We start from the raw sequence: 25,782 nt of genomic DNA on the forward strand, positions 1-25,782 counted from the left end.
GGAATTAGTAATGAGAGTTTAAAAGTTGCAAAACGTTTTTGTTGAACAGTATAAGAATAATAAATGGAGTAGTCAGAGGCGTTGTGGTGATCGGAATATTTCACATGTTCACAACATGGCATGGCAAAGAACGAGCCTACCGAGGTTTGTTATCGATACTTCTATCGTCGGAGAGATATTCACAAATATAAATTGTTAAAAAATGTGCCAGGGTGTTACAAACTTTGGAACTGAAATTAGCCACCACTAAAATTATTCAACAAGAAAGTATCATGCTAGACCACGACACTGTCTTGTTGAATAGTATCTAATAAAATAAATACTAAAGATGTATATTTACCTGTATTTCCCATCGGACCTGTAATCTTTTGTCTAATATTTCTTTACAGTTATTTGTCGTACTGTAAGGTGTTTGAGATGTGGTTGAACTTGTCTGTAAAATTTTATGTAATAATTAATTCTAAAAATCATGCACTGATTTAAGTTTTTCATTTAATAACGACAATTGGCACCAATTTTAATTAATGAGTACACATATTTGTGGATTCATATTATTTATAACAAATTCCTAGCTGTTATTTATAACGACGATAGTAAGGATTAATTAAGATTCATTAATTCAAAATCAAAATTAGCATACGAACGTATATATTTTTTTAACTATTATATAAAGTCGGATAAATTTCTTAAAGTTAAGAAATTAATAGGAAAGAATTAAGAAAAAGAGAAAGAAAGCCTTTCTTATTGATTTCTAAATGGTACTCTTACGTGAGTAATACGATAGATACGTATAGTAGGTACCTATATAGATAATAAAAAAAAATTGAGTCCCTATTGCGAAACTATCTATTCTAAAGTTTTTCAGACTGAGTAGAGTTCTAATTGGGTACAAGTCTTTATTTAATATTTTTTGTACAAATGCTAAGTTTTGCCTATTTACAATTCCCCCATGCTGTAAATTGAACTTTTAAAAAATTGAAAAAAAAAAATTAAAATATCAATAGCTGTTTGTTAGAATATAAAAAAAATACGATATTCAAATATATAATTATGAATTATAGTAATTAGTATATGATGTTAAATAAAGAAATGTTTACAGGAATATAAATAAATATAAGTAATAATACGTAATTAAATAATTATACTCACAGGGTTATACCACCAAGCAGGCTGAAAATATTAAGTAAACCGGAATCCCAAGGTAAGCGTAGAAAAAGAATAACACACAAAGCACATAAATATTAACAATTTATTAGTAAGTAACAATTAATACAAATATATTAACAAACGGGCACTTAATTATAAAAAAAAATGTTAAAATCAGTCTTAATGGATACTGAAATTTGGTAAAGAGTAAGTTTTTATGTAGGTATATAAGAAGTCCTAATTTTGAAATATTGTCTTACCTACATACCTACATTTTACAATTAAGAAAGTCATTGATTGTAATTTAAAAAAAAATAGAAACTGATTATTTATTTCGTATAACGAGTAAATCCCAAATTTACTCAAATTTTACTACTCTTTGTTTCGGAGACTCAAAAATTTATAAGTTTGCTTTCACATTTTAAAATATTTAATTGCCAATTCTATGTATTAGAAATACTTTACGTGGGTATTTATTTGAAATTAAAAAAGTCTTTTTTAATATAGCTAAAATCCATAAATCCAATCATAAGAAAACCATGCAGGTATTTCGAAAGGAGGTTTAACAATTATTTTCTGAAATTTGTTAGAACTATGATGCTTTGATGGTTTTTTCCGTCGTCCCTGTAAAGGTTAAATGATTAAAAAATATCTTGGTAGATCCAATGAAAGCTGTAAAAACATATAGAACATTTGATTTTGTTAATGAAGGCAAAAATAATAATATATAAGTAGAACCAAAACCACAAGTTAACCACAAATATTACTCAATGAGAAAAATATGTATATTATAACAGCTTAGATAAAGTTATATACTTTTATGGCAGCAGAAATATTTAAACATATAGTATTATTTTGTTACTAATATAGTAATTTCATTTATTACTAATATGCTAGCATTAATTCTTATTTACAATATAGCTCTTAAACAAGAATCAACAGTTATTTTAATAATTTACATCTAAGGAAACTTTAATGAGATCATTGTATATTTTTATAGTACCTTTTTTTTTTGTTTGTACTAAATTTATACAGTTTAGAAAATCAATTATGCAACAAGGGTGTTCAGGTAAAGTGTCCAATTTACGCTCCTTTTAAGGAACCAAATATTGTACCACAACTTTCTGTTGTTTTTTCATTTTACATAATTTTAAATACATATACTGCTGAGTCTCTGTATAGATCATCTCTTTACTACTACACGAAAGCCTAAACTAGCGTTTGTGGTTTGATCTAATCAATAAAAATAATAAAGATCAGTATAGACTCAGACATTATTTGCATCATAAATGTTTTAATATCGGATGAGCGACATCCTATGGTTTATTTTAAGTAGGATACCTTACCATTTCCTTTATGTATGCTATAAGCTTGTGTGCCATTGAAGTGCAATTAAAAAAATACTCACAGTTATCTTCGTTTGTCCTAAAGCAGGAGGCACATCCAGGTCTTTAGGTATATATACGTGTCCGAAATTGTGCCTGTACTCCACACACCAGACCGCCAGCCAGTCGATGTCGTAAGCTGTCAACTTGCCTGGCAGTTGGATCTCAATGTCCTCACCTTGGTAACCTCGCAGCGGGTGTAAGGAACCCATTTCGTTAGGCACCTAGAAAAATTAAGAGGCATGAAATAATTTTGCTCATGTCAAAAAATATGTTAATGTTACTAATAATTATAAACATGAAAGTTTGTGAATATGGATAGATTAATGGATAGATGTATGTTTGTTACTTTCAAGCAAAAACTACAGTACTTTAGAGTAATATAGAATAGACATTAGAATAACAAATAACTATAAATTTCATGCAGCTGAAACCGCTGGCACAGCTAGTTGTTAATAAATACCTACTAATTACAAATCTAAATAAAATTGGAGTGTCTGTTTTTAATATTACAATATTAAAAAACGGTTATTTCAATAACCGTTTTTTACTACATACCTACATATGAATATAAATACGGTATATAGGTACACCAAAATAACATTTTTTTTACAATTTTCGTCTGTCTGTTTGTTCCATTTCAGAGATTAGCCATCTCTGAAATGGCTGGACCGATTTTAACGGGACTTTTTTTTGGCAGGTGAATGATGTAGGTACTAAGGAGTAACTTAGGCTTCTTTTATTTTAGAAAAATAAAGCTAAATTCCACGCGGACGAAGTCGCGGGAACAGCTAGTAATAAATAAATTTATATCATGTTATATACAGACAGACTTTTGATCACACTAAGTTTTTTATTTCTGTCATTTTTAAATTCAGTCAAATAATATAGACAATCAAAACTACTATTTATCCTTATTGTAGTCCTCATGTACATATTTTAGATTTAACCCTATTTTACAAAACAATTGCTTTCACAAGCATATGATGCTAAAAGATCTTACCACGAAATTAATGATCTAGTTTGATAACAATGATGTGAAACAGTCTTCTCTCGTCATTGTGTGTATATGTAATTGTTAACCTTTCTATCTATTATTATAATAATACACTTTTGAGAGATATCTATATAGTTATAAAGTTCGAAACTAAAAGTAAAGGTTGCGAGTATGATATCGTCATCATCCGGATTATGTCTCGATACATTATCATTTGTAGTAGTCCAGTTATTATTCATTATCATATATTATTTTTGACGCATTTGCAAAAGGCAAAGGATACGTATTACATATGTATAAATCAATGGCGGAAGCTCGTTAGAGGCCTGAGGTGGTAAAACTGAATCAAGTGCTAACTGAGGAATGCAAGATTTAAGTAAAAGCACAGATAATATAATAAAAGTGAAAAGATTACAGTGGTATTTTTGTTGTAATTTATTCATTTTTATGTGATGATAGTTATTATTTATATGTGAACTTCCTACTCCTAACTCCTATGAGGAAAAATTGTAAAGCCTTGTTTAGGATTAGATCAAAGGATATTTAGAGCCTCCCGTTAGCCCGCCACTGGTGAAAAATACACATTTTTAGGTAATGTAATTTTTTATGCTATTTTTGATGGATTACCATTCCAGCATCACAAATATCAGGTAGTCATGTAGCACCAGCGACTCATTTGTTGTACTTTTTAGAGGGTCAAGACTTTATGCTTCTTATCCTGTAATTATACTGCTTCTAAAGCAGACTGGTTGCCTGCTGAAATAGATGTGAACATGAGAGTATGAGAATAAATATCTACTCACTTTTGTTCCAAAAGGAGACGGCTCTGAACCATTCCCAACCCAGAAATAAGCATCAGGTCCGGCTCCGTCATAATGAAGATTCGGTATATAAAAAGTCTTCGCGTCCAGCACACTGATGTTTCCAGAACGCAGTCCATGAGCGAGCCGTTTGAACTCTGGTAAAACACGAGGCCGAGGCGGATCTAGGCCAACTGGTATGAACACATCGCCAAAGTTCACCTGGAATTTAAAAACAAATTATATAAATATAATATATCTATGTGTCTATATTGATTACTTTTATAAAGTACTAGAATTTACCCGCGACTTTGCCTGCATTTTTGAAATAGCCTATGTCCGTCTGTATATTTATTTCCACGTCAAAATTTATAAATCTACATTTAGTCGTAGTAGCATAAAATAGGTAGACAAACAGACACACTTTCATATTTATAATATAACGGGTAATAATTTATGTCTTAAGTATACATAGAGTACTTACGACATACACTACAGAATATATATGTAATTAAAGCACTATTTAAGGTTGCTTTTTTTTAAACTATAATAACCAAGCTCAGCAGAGTTTTTGTTATGAGGCAAAAAACGTAGCCTGCCTGTTGTTACTATAGATTTTAAGGAACTGGAATAGCATGCAAGTTGACGTCCCACATATTGAGAAGTGATACCTGCCGCGAACATATATGAAGAGAATCGTTATTTCCCATCGCTAGTACTTTTCATGCGTTTTTCCCTGCAAAAATCCTATTACGGAGGACTAAGACGTTAATGCTTTGTACCCTGTAACTTCTTTGGTAAATCTCACCTTCCATCTGAATATCAGCTTACAAAGAAGGTGCTTTATGGATTGCCTAAAATGAGTAAGGCAGAGGACATCATACAGACGACTTTGTTGAAAATCTATCATATTGTTTTTTTAGAATCTGTTCCTTCGATTAAATATGCATAATCCAAAACTTACAGATAAATAGATATACAGAGTTACTTATTAAGTTAATGAATTTGTTCCAATAAGGATGTTGGATACCTCGTACTTAAATTACATTCAGCTTAAGAACGAAATAAAACAAAAATAAAGTTCCTTTCGGTTGGTTGTAATAAGTAAATAAAATAAATTCCGGATGCCTGAAAGCCGGTAAATGTCACATTTTGGCGCGAAAATTCGGGCATGCGCGCAGTTTGCAATCGATATATTTGAATTGTCAGGCTTATTTGGGTATGAAACATTAAGTTTAGGTAATGTGTAAGTACATGACTTATTCATCTCCCTACTGTATGTATTATTTATGTATATAACAAGCGAGCAAAATTTAAATATTTGTACATTGATTACCATTGAATTAATGAGAAAAGTTGGCAAATAGCATTAATATGTAGGTAGTACCGTACAAAATAATTAGTAAATTCTTTGTTTAGGAATATACATAATTTTCAATCCTAATTCTAACTTTATATCTAATATATTTTAATTATTTATTACAATAAATAAATAAATGTATATTTTTATTTGTTGATTCAGTTGGTGATACAGAATATTTAGCTCTAATTGCTGAGTCAGTTAAATACAGGTTTCTGTGAAAGAAAAATCGCCACTTACCGTAAATCTTCTACACCAGACGCTTATCCATTTGATATCCCTGAGCCGCTTTCCACCAGGCAACCGCAGCAATATGTCTGAGTTAGTATGTGCCTTCAATATTGGTGGATCTCTGTAATAAAACAATTTAATTTATATAGGTATAACTGATTATGTACAATCTCTTTTGAAAAGAGTAAGAGCAGAGTTGCTCCCCAATTTTTTTTGCGAGGATTACATTCAGAGCTACGGTAGATGTCATATATAACATATCATTAATATAGGTACTTGACAAGATATATTATTTTCATTTAATTTTATAAGTATCAATTACTACCCTTATCTAACATAAGTTATGTTTTGTAGTTACATATCAGTTTCGTGATTTTAGAGAAACGCATGTAGGGACATTTTGTTCAATGGGGTAACTGAAGAATAGGATATAAATTATTACTCCCTTGCATCCCCAGAATATCGTAAGTGACTATGGGGACAGAGCAAATACATCTGTACAGAAACAGACAACACAAATTGATATTTTATAAATCAATAGTCGCATGCCTAAAGGTATTCGTTGTCACTTGTTTGTCACGCTAAATGTCGCATCGCACGTAATGGTTCCTATTTGAGGAATGTAACTATATTTAATAATGGTATACTTTTTAACCTATAATTAAAAAGTATACCATTATTATAGCGTAGATTATTAAGTAATTATTTTTTATTAATCATATAAAAGATCCATTACTAAGGATCCCCTCCACTAGCCCCTTGCTAATAATGTACAATGTATTGGTATATGTTAGATGACGGCCACGCAATCCTCCCTGGAAACCATCGTGGTTAATTCCTGTTTAATTCGTTACAATGGGCTGACTGACTTGCCTTCTTGCTCATCCCATCCATATTTGGTGCACCGCCAACGTTTGCCCTTAGTGCAGGCGAGCGGAGGATTGATGAGAACTATTTTCACAGATTAACCAGAAATAAATCCTTTAATTGGACAAACACGGTTCGAAATTATGATCCTAACTGAAGTTTACCTACTAAAGATAAGCCAACCTAAAACCTTGTTGCCTACATATTACGCTCGTTCCAGCGTAAATATTTTCCGTGGCAGGCTTTTATACAGTCGTCATACATGGGTACCTTTACCATGTTTATTATATGCCACCGAATAGTCGAATTTTTGGCATCACCTTGTTTGCTATTCTAGTTACATTAAAAAAGTAGTAAGATATAATATCTATTCCGTCATACAATATAATATACCGGCTACCTGCATTACATTTACTTAACATTTATCATTATATTTCGCCCAATTTAAAAATCTGTATAAATTTTAGCCTATTTGTTCCTCTATTGTGTAAGCTACATTACTCTTTCATTTAGATGAAACCGTTTAGTAGTTTTTGCGTGAAAGAGTAACAAAAATCCATGCATCCATCACAACTTTTACGTTTATAATATTATTAAGAAGTAAGAGAAATGACTTGCCTTGAATTATAATCCTCGGGGTAGGGTACCAAAGTTCCTTCAGGTGAAGGCTGTGGCGTATCTCCTACCCAGAAGTAAGCATCCGGGCCGGTGCCATCGTAAGCGAAACCGCGTACGAACACCGTGCTCTCATCTACCGCGTACACCGTTCCGCGTATACCATGGGCGTACATAGACAGTCGGCCAATTAAACGCCCGAAGTACGGCTCTGGCCGACGGCCCGTTATCAGTTCTGGAAACAAATAAATATATAGGTAAATAACTTTATTTGCTGAAAAAAACAGATATGTACAGTAAAAAAAAATAATAAAAATTAACATAGCATCAAAATGGATAATTGATAATAATAAATAGGTACCTGTACAAGTAATATGTCTGTGTATTGCTACATATAAAAAAAGATCGCGCGTGACTCCCCATACATACAGATTTTTGGATTCTCATTACCACATTAAAACGCTATGAAGTAAAAAATATACGTTCAATAATTCGCTTAGAAATGTAATATTGTATTATAAAAAATATTTGTTATCCAGAAATCGTTCAACTCTCGACAAAGATTGTGTGCAAATCCTTGGCTTTCTTTTACAGTGATAAAAATAATAAATTTATAAGTTTTACAGGTTTACCTACATAAAACAATATAGGGTTACATTTAGTGTAACAAAACGCTAATGTAATTTTTATATATTTTTAAGTGCACTGCATGGAAATATTTAGTACATTATTATCTCCTCGTAATATACTCGTATTCTTTGTATATTTTGGAACACTTTAAAGGCAAGGACTGAATGTATTTCAATTACAATATCACTTCACATCGCGTGTAGCGGTTATATATAGGCTATTATGAGTTTCAACAATGCAGAAGTCATTACAATAGGCAATGATATAATAAACCTTTTACGAAATATATTTTTCTAAATTTATTATAGTGAATTACTATGGTTGTTCTTGTTCTCTTGTTCTTACGACCATTACCGATATTAATCTTATATACGTTACTTTAACTATGTAATATTATATTATTTGTGCTTTAACGCTATGGAATGATGTTTAAGAATCTCTTCAGCCTTTCATGATCCATTAGATGTTTATTGCATAGTCACTGTGTGTGTTTCTTCTTCTTTTTCTTCACTATTTCTTTAATTTTATTATTGTATATTTATTTTATATGTATGTTAAGTATATATCTATGTTTATATTACGTGTACATATATATATATGATATATTAGTATTATTATTTATTTTTATTTATTCCATTATGCGCCATCCACAACTTTCTGTCTTATTATCTCTACCCAAAGGTTGTCTGATAGAGATCGCTTAAGTGATGAGCCCTTTTGTACCTACATACATGTATATTATGTTTTATTTTGTATTTTTCTTAAAGGTGCCATAAAGAGTTACAAATAAATAAATAAATAGATAACGCCTAAATACAGTTATTGAGAAATATCGAGTAGGAATTCATTCATTTTGACTAATCCGCAAATTAGCAGACAACAATAACGTATGAAGGTGGGTTCCGATTGAATCCATAAAGTAAGATCTCATTATAGCTAACTCTAAAACAGGGGAGATCGCCGACAGTCGCCTGGCAACGTAAGACACTTGTTATGAAATTATATTACTAATATATATTACGATATTGTCAATACAGTGGACTACAGCTTAATATTAACTGTTAGAGTAATTTTTATATAATTGAAAATGTAAAGGAGTTAACTTTACGCTCAATGGAAAGTGGTAACAGCTTCTTAGAGTTTTAAACTATACTTAAGAATATCTGCAATACTTGTATACAGTATTGTATTGTTATCAAAAATATAATACATAATAAATACCAACTCTCATTTTTCACACTAGGACATAGCTTGCTAACTAATAGAATAGGTGAAGCTAATTTTTCAGTGTATTTTTTTTGTAAAAAAGCATTATATTGTTTTTACATAGCTTATACATATTACATAGTTTATACAAGCATTGGCATAAACTGATTAACCCATAATAAAACGTAAAAACCAAACCCTTTTAATACAAATAAAGGCGCTAAACGGAAGACGACATATAATAATAATGATATTGCTGTAATTGTCTAATTTTAATTTTCGTTTTCTTAGTGGATAAGGATTTTTTAAAATTCTCTAAGGAGCGGGAGATAATATATTACTACAGACGCATCTGGTAAAATTAGTGTAATTTAGTTTACATTCATACAATTCACTAATTTATATTATTGTTTAATGGCACTTACAGTGGACATAATTAGAACTTAAACAGTTCTCTGGTAAACTAAAAATAAAATAAAAAACAAAACTAGCTATTATAAAATATATATCTCGAAGAAAGCAATAATATTAGACATAACTCTTGTCGAAAATATCGTAAGCAAGCCGTCAACGATGGCATATAATGCGATGTGACAATAATTTCCGACTAAGGGGAACAATTCTATTCAACCACCACCAAATGACACAAACGACTTTATACACCAATTCATACTGAACGTTAATGTCCAAAGGACACGACCTAAATTGCTCTGACTTTTTACAACCCTGAATTTTATTTTTTAGGAAGTAATAAGCTTGAAAGCAACATCGATCACGCCGAAAGGGAAAATCAAGGGAAATAGTTTAAAAATACCTACGCCCTCGTTTTCTTTACTGTTTAAAAATGTAGTGTAATAACAAATTAATTGAAAATATTAACAAAAGAAAAAAGAAAGACCATTGTAGACATTATTCTGAGATTATAAAAAATTGTACATCTCAAACAGTGTGATTAAAAGAATAGAATATAGAGAAATAAAATCCATGTTACCTTTTTTAAATAGAATCTAAGAAGTATAGTAAATTGTTTTTTTTTGATAGAATAAAAACATGTATTATACCAACCTATTCACAATTGTATATGGTTTCTAATAAAAACATCTATACTAATTCTTTTTATTATTATAATTCTTTTATTCAATAATAATATATTATGACACTACTTCCAATACGGGCGGAGCAGCATTGATTGTTTTTAAACAGTGATAATGTGATACAGACGAATTACCTTAGTTACCCTGAACTGACGTAGGTTAGTTAAGTTAGATCCGTCGGTTGAATATAATCAGTTAATTGACTTCTTCATTATTAAACTACCTCATAAAACACATAAACTAAACGCCAACCTAATTCATGCATTTCCTTGAAGCTTTGATAATGACCGGGGCGGAGTACCTATCTCGCAACGCGGCACTGCGCGGTGGCGCGCACCCTGCCTCGTATTTATCTAATATCCTAAACGGAACCCAGCCCCATTAAGGGATATTTTGATTGACATGCTCGCCCCTGAGATTTTGCGACGCTAGGGGGTTTATAGGGTTGACGACCTGCGTCGTTAATTTTCAAATACCTCAATAATCTGAAGGTTCTTCGAAAACAAAAAGTAATGTAGTATTCAAAGTGTTAACGTTTTATTTTACACTGTAAATTTTATCAGTTAATATATTGATAAATAATCTTATAGTCTATTTAATGAGAATTCTTTACTGTACACTTAAAAGTACACTTAATATCCATATTTCGCTGAGATTATTCTAACCCAACATTGCAAAGGTAAAGTGTCTCCCAGTTTCATTTGGTGAGATTGAGATACAGATATTATAATGATTTTTATATTAACATATTGAATAGGTATTTCATAATTTTGCTAATATTTACCTAACTAAATTATAAGGAAAGATTATTTATAGTAACTCTTGTAGATTCAAATAAAAAAGAGGAAAATATGGCATATCTACTGTTGATAGCATTTATAATAATAATAAATTTGTCGTCTGTCAGTCCGTCAGTCTGTTATGTTTTATTTTTTGTACAAAATAATATTAAAATTAAAGCAATATCCCGATGTTTATCAGAGACAAATACTCATATCCATTTAACTAAATCTACGCAATTCGGAAATCGAAGTCTCTTATCGAATTACCAAAACCGTCAAAAACACGATAAGTCCGTCGATTTGGACCACCAACCCTAACTCTCCCTACCGTCTACACTGCAACAGGGGCGCCCCAACTCGTCTAATGCGTATCTACGCTTAATACAGTTTTGTCTCGGCATTTTGATACTCATTTGTTATAACAAGGTATAAGGTACACGTATGAGGAAAGCGTAGGTGTAGATTGATTTCTTGTAACAAACTAAACTTGAAAGAATGCGTAAATAAGAAAAAAAAATGTTTTACATGGTATGCCAAACAAATAAGGACATTTTGTTTAAAGTAATAACCGTTGTCTATATACATGAACAGCATTACATACTAATGTGATTCAATCTCAACGTACGACATACAGATACCACGGACGTCATGCGTTGCGATTTCTAAGGACTGGGCATGTTTTCGTATTCCGTAAGCATACTGTCATATCTGAATCCACAGCTCATAACTATGCGAATTGCCGGTAGAAATAGACACGGATGATTTTGAACAAAGTCTACTCCAGAGGACTTTGTATATTCCTGCTAATTCTTATGTGAATAAGAATTAGGATGTAACCTTAACCTTAACCTTAGGGATGTAAAAGAGTAAACTCATTGTATATTCTTATGATTCTTATTTTTTTTAATAAAATTATATAAATACATAATATTCATTTATGGAATTATTGTCCGTATTTGACTATTTTTCAATAAATTCGTATTCCATAGTCATAGTTTTCCCCGTTCGTGACAGCAACGTATTTAAAGCGTTATGTAATTGATGGATCCCTAGTCGTATCAACGTTATTATCAATTCAACCTACTATCAATAATGGGAGGGTATAAATTGAATGACTTTTTATGTAGTGCGATTTTTATATTATTATGTAATGACGAATTTAAAAAACCTCGATGTTCAACAATACCATCTACCCTAGGAACAGTTGTACAAATTGTCATCGATACGTAAATAAACTGTCAAAAATAGTTTTCATAATATTTCAAACTATGTACTTTAAATAAATATTTACGTTTCAGGAATGAGTACTTAAACTTTCGCTAGATTTCGCTTTGTAGCTATCGCTATTTCTAATTTTCGCCAATAGAAGACACATGACGTCAAGCCGCCACCTAGAATATTATTAGTATCCCCCAGTCCTCAAAACATGACAATATCACGAGGGGATTGAAAGTTCGTATGATAAGTAGGGTACGGTTACCTCATGAAATGCCCGACGTTTGAATTTTCACATTAGGAATGGTCTATTCACTGATTTATCATTGCACTTTTTAAATCACAAAGGGGTCAAATAGGCATTCGCTCTTGGGGCACGTTATGAACTATTGCAACATTAATATTATATATATATCCTTGTGAGTTGTCGGGATTCTAATGTTAATTCTGATTAAATATATAAAAGTCGGAAGATTGATATCTACATTTCACTAAGCATTACCCATATATCATAGATACTAAAAATAAATAGTACATTGACTCTTTACAACGGGTTATGCCGGTATAATTATGAGGTTGACGAACCAACATTTTAACTCCGTTTGTGCCTCACGCACTTAGTATTCCCCATCATCACATTTGGTAGATCTACTAATATAGCGACAAAGGTCCATACTGGGCATAATAGAGTAAACTATGGATACATATTACAAATATACAGCTATACACGCATTTCAATACCTAAAATACAGGAAAACGGACGAAAATAGTATAAACTGCAATATCACAGTCAAGCTACCATATAAAACTATTTATACCTATGATTCTATTTGCATTTTTGTATGTTTGTAACGTATGAATTCGGAAACTACTGGACCGTTTATAAAAAAAATTCTACAATCTAATGCTACATTATCTCTGCGTAATATGGGCTATAAAAATAGAGTCCACCCGTGCGAAGCCAGGATCGCTGCTAATAGTTACTTTACTTACTTTTATATAAAAATAAAATTTACTTTAAACATGGATAAACTTATAGGTAGTTTGTTGAAGAAAGTAGCGAGTTAGAGACACTGTTGCTAGCAATGTATCATGTCGGTTTTACCTGGCTCCCCTTAGAATTCGCGACGTTGCGATGGTCAACTTATCTGACCATGTCTCTATTAGTTACCACTAGTAAGTAGCATATTACATTAACTAAGTCTGTAACACCAATCTGTATTCATCCATTAAAATATATAAAAATATAAATCTCTGTCTACCTCTACAAATTCATATATCTAGTTTCGGTTAAAACCCGGAATACCTACCAATAACTCCTTATTTTTTCAAATCCGTCAATGCGCACGTATAAATTTGGGTGTAAAAATGAACTAATTCTACGAATTCTGAAACGGGCCAAACTAAAACCATAAGTGATTCCACTCGTCGGCCCCTTTTATCAATCAAATCGACGCTTCTTAACAATATCCAGGGGATTTCTAAATCGTATGCACCCCAAAGCTCATCTATCTTGTGTAAAGGACTTTCCTAACGCTTTCCAACGTCTGGCCACCCTACTCATTACCATAATATAGTGAAGGACTGAATTGTATCTTGAGATTTTTTAATGAATAAATTGTTCCTTTGTCTTTGAATAATGAAATTGGGAATGAAAAATATTACAATAAATAAATAACGGAGACCTCATTTTCGTTACTCCGACTAGCGCTGAAACATTTGCCTTCAAATTATTATAATATTTTCATGTAAATTTCATATTTATCACTTGATTTGTACAAATAATTAAGTTATTATAAATCATTGGTAGTGTTGACAATTGATCTAGTTGCATATTTTAGAATTGCCTGTATTTTAGAATTATTTCAGGGAGATTTTATTTTACATTACTTTTACTTTAAATACTATAAAGGTAATTCCAATTTGCCTTTTTGAAAACTCTCACACATTGACTAATACTATTGATGATTGAACTGTATTATATCTATTTTTAATATAGGCAAATTGGTATATTCCACCACACAATTTGCCTAAGTTTAGTAAAGATTAAAGTTAAAAGGAGATTAGTAAAGTTTTATATTTTTGAAAACTCTTAATTTTATATTGGTTAAAACACGTATTATGATGATTGAATTATTACTTAAGAAGTATTTTTTATTTAATGATATCAAATTACTAAAGCTCTAACATTTGACTAATACTATTGATGATTGAACTGTATTATATCTATTTTTAATAGATAGTCTCGTAGATTTATTATTAATATATCTTCATTTTCTGAGCGTATGCACTTATGTGTATATAGTCCACCACACATACACTTCGGTAAATAAGTTCCTAAGTTTAGTAAAGATTAAAGTTAAAAGGAGATTAGTAAAGTTTTATATTTCACTAGGTGAAATTATCTTAATTTTATATTGGTTAGAACTGTAGAAAAAAAAATTAATTGTAGTCGTATTATGATGATTGAATTATTACTTAAGAAGTATTTTTTATTTAATGATATCAAATTACTAAAGCTCTAACATTTGTTAGCTATTATTTTTCTACTGAAATCATTCCACATACGTATAAAGTAGACCATCAACATCGATCGACATGAACGAGGGTTGAAAGTGCTGTATAAACACAATACACTAACTGGCGAGGGTGGCCTGCGGTTATATTGCGCCGACATACCCGAACAGGGTAGCTAGGAGGATTTAGTTCGAGAGGAAAAATCTGTATTGTCAGTTGTTTTATTATAAGTAAGGAATGCTTATAAGTCCGTAATAAATAAGAAACCAAAGAATATAATAATAATATAGATTATTATTTTAATCAAATAAACAATATAATTTCAAATAGTAAGTAGTCTTTAATAGACTGCCGTTGTGGAAAAACAGTCTCTAAGTACTTAAATTTTTAATAATAAAGTCAGAGTATGTTTGGAAAGTTCAATGGCCGAATTTTCTGGATAATATTTCCGTATTTCGTATTTCCAGCTTCTAAATATTTGTTAACATTTTCCATTTCGGTCACAAAATAAAGAGTGGGTGACTTTAACTTGAAGAACAGTTATTAATATAATTATTATAGAAGAATTGTAATAATGTTTTTAAATCTTTACAACAACACAATATATTCTACCTTAGATATTACGTATGCAATTCAATATTAAGACTGGACTGCAGTGAAAATCATTGTCACAAATTGAGCCATTCTAAACTGCAATATCGAGAACATTTCTGTAGCGTACCATCCTAATCCCTTGCAATTTGTAGTAAATCATATGGAAAATGGATTTTTATACGAATTCCCCGCTTACAAAATATTATAAAGTTAGTATTATTGTAATATATATTTATTCGTTTCTGGTGCTTACTTACTTATGATTATCGAAGTAGTAATAGAGTTTCAGGTTGTAAAGCTTTATGGACAGTAAAAGAGGTATTTATATTTGTCACAATTGGAACTATCAAAGCTACAAACATTACATAGCTTATAGCAATATGTTTCCTTCATTTTCACACTCGAGCATTCTGGAGTAGTAGAGAGAATAGGTGCTTGATTCAAAAGCATTCTCGTATATACACTTTCTCAGACTATATCTATGTCTATAGGTTTATTCAATTGCAAATAAATGATGAAATACATGAGAAAGTAATAAAAATAATGCCTGAGAGTATAATAAAAGAACTCAATTACTTAAATTAGACCAGAGAACATAAATATTTAAATAGACGTAAAGGTTCATATTAACAAAGAATTTTTGTATAGGTAAGATCGTTTAATCGTTCGAATTGTTTAAAAGTGAAAGAGAAGTCACATAACCCTTACATAATTAAAATAATAATATTATATGGTATATATATGAAGAAAATTGCTAAGAAGCTGTGTTTGCATACATTATTACTGACTCAACTCAAATATAATATATAGTTCACCTAATATGGAGTTATATAAATTATTATTCACACAAAATTATTAATAATGTAATTCTGAACAACATTTACTTAAAGAGCAACACGGAAGTTTCTTGCTCATTCTTCTGCTCGGTCTACGAATCAATGCTACGTTGGAAAAAAATATGACTACTCAAAAATACTTATATGTATTATATTTGAATAAAGATTATATTGAAGTAAAAAATAGTATAATACTTTATTAGGTGATGTACTCGACAATGGTAATAAAAATGATAATAAATTCATTCTAACACAATGAATGATTTTTTTCTACTCATATCGTGGGAATGGTACCTCCTCTAACATTAACAATTTTGAGTCTGTGTTTGTGTTTCAATCCAAATAGTGGTTAACCTTCCTCACAAGGTATACGGTAGTCGGTTCACTACAATCGGCTCCAGTCTGATGTATTTATCGAAAAGAAGCTCCATAAATAAAAAGTCAAATTATCTTGAGATTAATAATACATTTATTGACCAGCCTGTACTTATTACACAAATTTTATAGACGACTATAGGTAATTTATATACATATAATGTCTCGTGAGAATTATTCTTACCACGAGATAATGTGCAGCTGACCTTATGTAGCTCGTAGGAAAGTGGATGCATAAATAAAACTGATACTCAGTGTCAATCATGAATATGCTATGGGCTGCATGCGTGGACGTGATTATTAATATTTTCCCAGAATTAATTTATTTTTTTATGTAATACAAATGGCAAATAAGCGGAAAGCGCGCCGTCAATGGTAAGCATCACCTATATACAGGAACAACACCACTAAAACAATGGAATTATGTGACGCTCTTGATACCACAGGTTCACAGATATTCCACAGATTTAAAATATCATGCTTCATATCCCATAATTTTACTACCTTATCTCGATATTTATAACTAGAATATAGAAATAGATGAGACTTAAGTAGACTATGGAGACGACTATTCAGAACGTCTACCTCGGTACTAATGTAGAAAAATACAAGTACACTCTGTTCCTGTTGATATTTTCACTATCCTGAACGTAGGACACTTTAGCCGCTTATGAACGTGAAATTTTTACATTCTAATTTTAATTTTTTCCCTACCGTCCAGTTCGGTTTATATATCAATTATATTATATAATTATATTAGAAATCAATTGAGAAGAACAGGCAAGAAACTCAATTGAATTACTTTGTTTTTTAAAATACTGTTTTAAACTTGACGCGGTCATATTTTGTTTTTTAAATCCAGTTTATTTACAATGTATATTTATATAGGTGTTTATGTCTAACATTAAATAAAAATTCAGTTTTCATGAATAACTGTTGCCATGCACACTCGTCATTCAAGTAATCGTTTAGTGAGTAATAGTGGCTTTGCTAAGTAAATATGATTTAACAGAAATGGATACAGATAAATACAGATATGTAAATATGATTTAATATTTTTTTAACATGAATGTTATTTAAATAGTCTAGAAAACAGACCAAATTTCTTCTGCTAAATGCTAAATTCACTAGATTACTTATAAGGTGCAACACATTAGCACAAGCCTATCGTCCAACAACATGACCAAAAATAATGTTAAATTTATAATGTTACGAATTACGAATACTTAGATTACAGTTTTATTATATGTATATGTATATCTGGAATAACAGACTTGTTGATCTCCCACCTGATGGAAAGTGCCCGCATAAAGTACATGTTTTGTATCCGTATCGTATAACTTCACTGACAAACTAGAACACAGTCTATAAAAGAAAACTGCACGAAATATACAGTTTTGTACAAAGCCTAACTTGATACGTCTTAATTATATTGCAACATGAAATTCAAACCAAAATTCAGGATGCAAACGAGTTTCATTTTCTGACGTTGATCTATCTAGAGAATTGGTTGTAAACAAGCACACGTAACTAATTTAAAATTATTAAAGTTTGTATGAAGGAAGATATAATTACATTACATCTGCGACATCAACAACAGCTTGTCACTAGATTAAGGATTATAAATGATCTCAATAGCTGTCTACTAAATGTTTAACCTTGCAAATAGTATGTTGTATAGTAATATGCTGAGTGTACGACAGGTTGTAAGCTCGAGTGGAGGCCTCGGTGTCGTCGACCTTTCACTTGTGAACGTGACATAAGTGTGACCTCTAGAGCGTTGATGTAATATCTATTGTTAGCTTTAGGACAATATCAGTATACAAGCTGACAAATAAGCAGACGAGCATCTGATGGTAAGCGTTAACAGTAGTGAAGCACTATGGACATCACGTTATCATGTGACTGCAGTAATGCCACTCATATGTTGACATCTAGAGTACCAAAATGTCATGCCTCTTATATGTACTATCTATAATAATTGACTGACTCTCCAAACAAAACACAGCTTACAAAGCAAGCTGCTTGGCGGCTATAAATAGTTGGGACTTTTTACGCAGTTCAAACGCAGAGCTTTTACAAATATTACCTCATCTATAATTTATACCAGACCGATAAGAATAATAAAAAAAATATAATTTATAGCTGACCCGCGTGAATTCATCGGCATCTCACTTACTAGACAATTAACATAATATTTTACCCAATTTTCACAATATATTTTAAAATACAGCCTAAGTGTTATTCTGATGTATAAGCTGTATTACTGTAAGTTTCATCAAAATTCGTTCAGTAGTTTTTGAACGAAAGAGTAACAAATATACATACTTACAAACTTTCGCGTTTATAATATTATTACAGAAATAGAGAACCAAATTATTTTAATAATACAAAAATCTCAATACCTAAATTATCACATACTGTACTTTTAATTAACACAGTCTTGAGTTAATCTTCATTTTTAGAGCTTCGAACCAGCGAAGTAAAGCGAAACCCATATGATGTTACTTTTTCACGCAATAATCTAGTGATTTTAGACGTGTAGCAGTATAGCATTCCTTAGTTATTAACAGTAATTCCATAGCTAGTCAGTGTATACGTACGATGTATATTCTTTGAAATGTAATATACTTTAGAGTTTCACTACTAACATAGCTCTTTCACCTAAATCTTTTCATGTAGCCGACTTTACCTTTTAAGAACACTGTTATTTATTTTATTTGTCGATTATTATATTTTATTTAGTGTATTGTACTTGGAAGACGATTACATAAATCATTATTTATACTAATCAACACAGCGCAATCAACTTCAAAACTATGAATTACGTATTTTATTTTGTGTAACTGGAATAACAAACAAGCTTACTGTACTCCATATGGCAAGTGACAATCATCATGAATAGCACCAGGTCATGGAACTCTCTTAAACTCTTAACTTTCACCCATCACCATTCTGGAGGGCCACGGTGTTCACATGTTTCAATCAATCAGCGTAGGTATATCCGTCTTCGTGATACAATATTTTTATGCATTTCTGTATAGATATTGTACAGGACTCCTTACATTCGGTCCGCTGGCTGGCACGACATTCCTTATTTATATATATTTAAATTTTTATATGAATATATCTTATTGTAGCTTCAGCTGGTTTTGTTTTTGTTATTTCAGAAGGCAAGACCTTCTACTTTCTACTACAATACACGTCATTTTGTAACAACATATATGTTGATGTTTGTATGAAAGTATAACAGTATATTATGAATATTCATAATATACTGTTATACTTTCATATTACGCCTCTAAATACCACCATGCTGCACCGAACCCTAGCGCTCTACACAGAATCCTAGCTCCACACATGAATATTAATAAAAATCTTTAAAAGCCGTAAAAAGGTAACACAGGTCAAAAATAGGTGAACATCTAACTTTAGTACCTATAGACAATATGACACATGACCTATCAATAGTTTTGTTATTAAATCTATACACATTCGTAAGTGGATTAAAATATCATATTAATAAAGCAAACCCAATTATTCTTTAGGTATCCACTTCAATAATTTCATTAAATTTTTTTAAGTGCCTTTTATTGCTAAGCTTGAACAGTTTTTATTACCTATCAATTAGCAAGCACTTGTGTTTCATGAAAAAATATTTAATAGAAATTTTATATCGTCTAATCAATTTTGAATATTTGTTTATTACAGCCGTAACCTTGATGTCGTCTCGGTACGTTGTGTTTTTGCTTATTTTATGATTTTTTATTCAGTTCAGATACACGTTTAAGAGCTTATATTACTAATTAGTGTGCTGTGACCATATGAGGTCATCAAGGATAAGACATACATATATTTATAAATATATTGATTATGTGCATCTATAAAGCATCATAAAATTTTTAAGCTAATTCGCAGAGGAAAACATCTTTAATAGTTATATGCGTGGGTATCACAATTAGGTGGACTTACCTAATTCTGTGTTTATGCAACAAGTTTTCCAAGCTATGTTCTTATAGGAAGGGTGGGATATAATCATATAATACTAATATCTCCGGATAACTTACAAAATCTAACCCAAATTACATAATATACACTTAAATATTTTTTTTTGTAAATACCATACTATATAATAAAAATACCCAAACCGATACAAACAATCATACACATAAATACAATTGTTTGTACCATCTTGTAAGGAAACAAACCCGCGACCATCATAAGTAAACCGAGGCCGTTATATGACGTATGACAGTGCAACTGCACTGATTCATTCATGCTCCCGAACCATGAAACTTCATGGTTCGGGAGCATGAAAACAATCCTCAGGAATGACAATACCTGAATAGTTTTACTGTCTTATATGGCCATATGATTATAGTCGACTGTTACCACTTTTCACCAGAAGGGCGTTAGATTATTATTAGTTAAAAATGCATGCATGCAATTTGCATGCAAATAGCATCTCGTCGACCTATATGATATTCTGAATATTTTATTGATTGAAATACATATATATTGTGATATGAGATACAGAAAGTAGGTTATTTTGCTGGGAACTTTATTGATTGAATAATGTTAATAAACCTTCATGACGAATATATATATATATATATATATAATGCGGTAGTTGGAAGAATTGTCTATTGTCACCGTCGTGGTGAACGAACGTGACATGCCAATATTTAGATGGGTATGTTTGAACGTAACAGGGATACAAAACTGCAATTGCATTGATTTACTTTAATATTGTTATTTCTATTACTGAAGATTAAGTCAGAAATATAAATTGACAAAGAAAATTTTGTGTCTATCAAATTTTAAGTCCCGATTTTTCGGCGTAAATTTCGGTAACAAACTACTAGGCCATCAGGCCAGGCAGGCTTCATGGCCATTCAATAATGTAGGCTCAAAATATTGCGAGCCTATATAATTTATTCTCCTAAAACTTTATTATAAAATATAACTTTCGTCTTAGTTGTTCAATATATAGAGCTAGGATTACGTAGTATGTATTACAGTAATGAAGCGCTTTTAAAAACACGCTAGGAAGATTAGGTAGAGTAAGCCTAGATTACATCGCAGCTGGAACTGAAGCAGTTCCTGTAAGTATCATAATATATATATATATATACAAGTATATAGTGCATTTCACGACCTTAATCCAGATCAGATAAGATAAATCATCAATACACATGAGATGTAGGTCACAGTTACAAGGGTATGTTCGACAATTGATTGAGTTGCTTACCTTTGAATAGTAAGCTCTTGCTAAGCTAGTGTGTTGTTATTAATTGATACCTCTTGTTGAGTTACTAGTATACCAATTCTTTAATATTAAATGTATGTATATATTTTGTTTTTCTTTGATTTGAAGTTTAAATTCAAGTTATATTTAAATGGCACTAATTCCTTGAAGTAATAAGAAATAAGAAAGCTCTAACTGTTTCTGATTACGTTAGGTCCGTTACGGGGTAATAAGGGATATTAAATAAAAAAAAATATTAGTATGTTATACAAATCACAACACTGTTTGTACTACAGAACAGAGAATTAAGTACTTCTACTACTTACTTCTTTGTTCTGTAGTTTGAATGCAAAAGTGATACGAGCCCGATGTGATCAACTGAAAAACTTTGATAGATCATTCGGGTATGAAATAGTTTGAAGAATAATATGAGCAAGTTTAGTAAGAATTTTTACTTTCCAGAACAGTATCTATTTATCATCATTATCTAATATATATCTACATACAAATAAATAATTGTCAAACTAATTTATTTTAAGGTCCATCTATATGTATTTTAATGGACGATAATGGTATGGTTGACCTGCCTGCGCTAATGGTTTACGCTGGCGAAACACCAGTGGAAGATGATAATATGGTAATAAGTCCAGGTCAGTTAGCCTATCGTGACAAATTTACCAGGAATTTATCACAATGGTTTTCAGAGCGAACTGCGTGGAGTGACCTCCACGCAGTTCCCTGACAAGGTACATAGTTACATAGAATTAGTACCGGAACCAGATATCTAACTATTAGAACCTGTAGTTCTAATAGTTATGAAACTTTATAGTGAGATTCTAATTAGGTCGGTAAAGGACTACGTTACTTGTGATCCGTAGACAAAAACATGGGTTTATTCCATCGAATTATTAACTCATTTTACTTATGTTTGTGTTGAGTGGTAATGCGGGCATTTTATGGTTTTGTTGTAAAAGCTAAAATACAATGGGATATCATAGAATGGAAACAGACGAGGTAGTCCTTAAATAGTGAAATACATTTTGGTAGAACCATGCTTTTGTACCTATTTTGTATCTACTAGTACAAAATAGGTACTAGTATATACAAAATAGGTACAAAAACATGGTTCTACCAAAATGTATTTCACTAATTACAAATTTAAAATGCTGTTGTATTTTAAATTATAACATTTTTTACTTGTTCATGTATGAGATCTTTATATAGAATACGAATCCGCGTATGCTTAGCCCGGAATAAGTATTTTCCAGCAGATAAATAGAGTTTATATTTTAAGTTAGACCTATAGTAATACAACAATGTAAATTGCATTAAAATTTATGCACACAGATGAATATAGAGACAGAATATAGAGACAAAGGTAAAAATTTGAATTATATTTCTCTACTACGAAATAATGTGCTGGTATTACTGTTTTTTTTAATATAAGTAATGTTAATTAAATGTTAGCCTGTTACTTTTTTATTATATGTACATGCGACTTGTACTATAAATAAATATTACAAGTACGATAATAGTCTTATTTTAAAGAGCACTACAGTTGAATTTCTAGCCAGTTCTACTCAATAGAAACTGCCTGCATAATTGGATAGAAGAGCTATAAATATAAAATATGAACAACTGACCTGTAAAATATAAAATGCTTCGATGTACGAAGTGAATAAATATTTTCAATATTGGATATTGAATATATTACATAACTCATTAATACATCCATTAATATAAAATAGGACAGTTGTTAGGATTTCTTGTTGCTATTTCTTATGCATTTATTAAATACTCTATAATCATCATACTGTCATGAGTCAATAATGGCGTTATTTAATATAAGCAAACACAGGGTCACGAACAATTAAGGATCAAGATCACCTGCACACATTAGACGTGTATAAAAATACATATATGTGTTAATGAGAATCGCACCTATAATAATACCTACATATTCGTTTTTAGAACTAAGTGAAGAGTTTCGTAAAAGGTTTATTTCCAAGTGAACAAATGACTATTTAAATCTCATAACTGAGGGCAATCCCCTAAAATATGAGATTTGGATGATATTTTTTTGTAGAGAGGAGAAGAGTATTTTATTAAAATGTAAGAATTTTATGAATACGTAGGTAAGAGATACGTATGTAGGTATGTAGAGGGATTAAAATTAAAAATAGGCGTTAAACGTAAGGTAACCTACACGCATGAAAAAAATGTAATAAACTTTTATTTAAGTATTCTTATAGAAATTTTGTTTTTAATTTTTTCAAATTATTAAAAGTTTATATTTCATTAAATTACTCTTATGTCTTTCTTAGGATAGATTGGAAAACCTACACAAAAAAGTCTGGAAATCTAAATATTTATAAAACAATAAATTATTAGTATTATCAACTAATTGAAGACGACTACTATTCCAAAATATAATATTATCATGTAACTGCTCCGATGATTAGGTATAGTAGAACCGAACAAGGGTCGTAGGAAGGTTGTAATAAAATAATATAGTAACCCTATCGAATTTGAGCATGTTTAATTAGTCTCGGCAAGATATTAAATCAGGTAGATTTCAGATGTTAATCAACCCCTGATTACGGAATAAAACAACATCCCAAAGGCAGAGAGGGAATTATTACAATGGGGACATTGTGCATGAAATATTGGTGTCAGGGCGATCTTTCTGTGGTTCTTTCTTCCTCTGGAAACCTTTCTACTCAATTTCTGGATTTTTAATCACGATTGGCTAGGTAACCCGATTTCATCGAAATCTGGCACCGCTGTAGGAATTGGATGAAATGGGGTACAGGCGGGAGTATGCATAATAACATCATTTATAGAAGTTATTTAAAGTATAGAATATTTTACTACCACTAACGGTGAATATAATGAGTAGTGCTTACTGCGTAAGTATTATGACATACATTTACAAATACTTAAGAATAATATGTAACAAAAAACCTTTAATTGAAAAAACAAAACTAGGATACGACAAAGGTGTTGTATAAAATTAACTTACCGGCATTTAGTATCAGGAGCAAAACTGCCAGACAGAAGTGCGGCGGTTTGCCGCGCGGGGGCGTCGCCCGTGGCGTCATTGGCCCAAACCCGGGGGCGGATAGCCTCACACAATATAATGATATACAGCCTTCAACCCCAACGAAAACTCGACACGGCTGCGTTTTCTTCCTTGCTTACAGCTCTGTTTTTTTTTTAAATTACGCGCGTATCGTCTGGCTTTATTTTTTAATCATGCGCGCTTGAACACGTTCGCGTATAACCACGTTGTTGTGATCACTAACAAAACACTTTCACTTCACCAGTGTTCACCAATACTTCTTATCTTATTACGTCACATATTTGTCTACAAACCATTATACACTTTCACTGAGATTGAATAGACATCTCATTGATAACATTTATCAAAGGGTTCTTATTTTATACTTAAAACTAAATTTTATTGTCGCCGTTGCGTTATTTTATGTACTTATAATTAATTCATTTTCTGATTGTGTTCTCTGGAAGAAGAAATATATAATTTATAAGTAGTTAAAGAAGTAAAATATTAATTTAGAATCGTTTTCTGATTTCGAATTTTCTTTGTTTTTGCTGTTTCCGTTTGCTATTTACAATATACAAATTGATAATATGATATAAATGAGGAAATTAGCAATAAACCGCGCAAATATAATAAAAATAACCATTTTTTACTAGGTATACCTATTACCACGAACTTTCGGGTGGTTAAACATTATTTATTTATTGTTTTAAATGTATGCCAAGATATTATATCGTTTTTAAAAGTATCTACTTTATTTCCTTTATAGTACAATGCCAATTTACTTATTCCCGCTGGCCTAATGTGATTTTTTTATTGAATT

The 25,782-nt window shown here is 31.0% G+C and overlaps 1 protein-coding gene across 4 annotated transcripts in view; it reads right to left on the bottom strand.

Annotated features, from left to right (window-relative positions):
• LOC131841231 (protein Skeletor, isoforms B/C) overlaps nt 1–25,361 on the bottom strand; it is a 32,370-nt gene extending 7,009 nt beyond the window's left edge. For 2 of the 4 annotated variants that reach the window (XM_059189508.1, XM_059189507.1), the window contains exons 1-6: nt 24,921–25,361; nt 7,405–7,636; nt 5,929–6,040; nt 4,332–4,550; nt 2,555–2,755; nt 341–433 (exon numbers count right to left, since the gene is read on the bottom strand). In XM_059189508.1, the coding sequence (XP_059045491.1) occupies nt 341–433; nt 2,555–2,755; nt 4,332–4,550; nt 5,929–6,040; nt 7,405–7,636; nt 24,921–24,999 (936 nt within the window). In that variant the 5' untranslated portion in view covers nt 25,000–25,361. Of the gene's footprint in view, nt 1–340; nt 434–2,554; nt 2,756–4,331; nt 4,551–5,928; nt 6,041–7,404; nt 7,637–8,037; nt 8,328–8,347; nt 8,697–24,920 lie in introns of those variants that run through there. The other 2 variants (XM_059189509.1, XM_059189510.1) reach the window with 2 other exon arrangements.
• Between the last annotated feature and the right edge of the window lie 421 nt (nt 25,362–25,782).

The sequence above is a fragment of the Achroia grisella genome, unplaced genomic scaffold (assembly GCF_030625045.1).
Source record: "Achroia grisella isolate CSIRO2021 unplaced genomic scaffold, CSIRO_AGI_Agris_v1 utg1576, whole genome shotgun sequence".
NCBI classification, from domain to species: Eukaryota; Metazoa; Arthropoda; class Insecta; order Lepidoptera; family Pyralidae; genus Achroia; species Achroia grisella.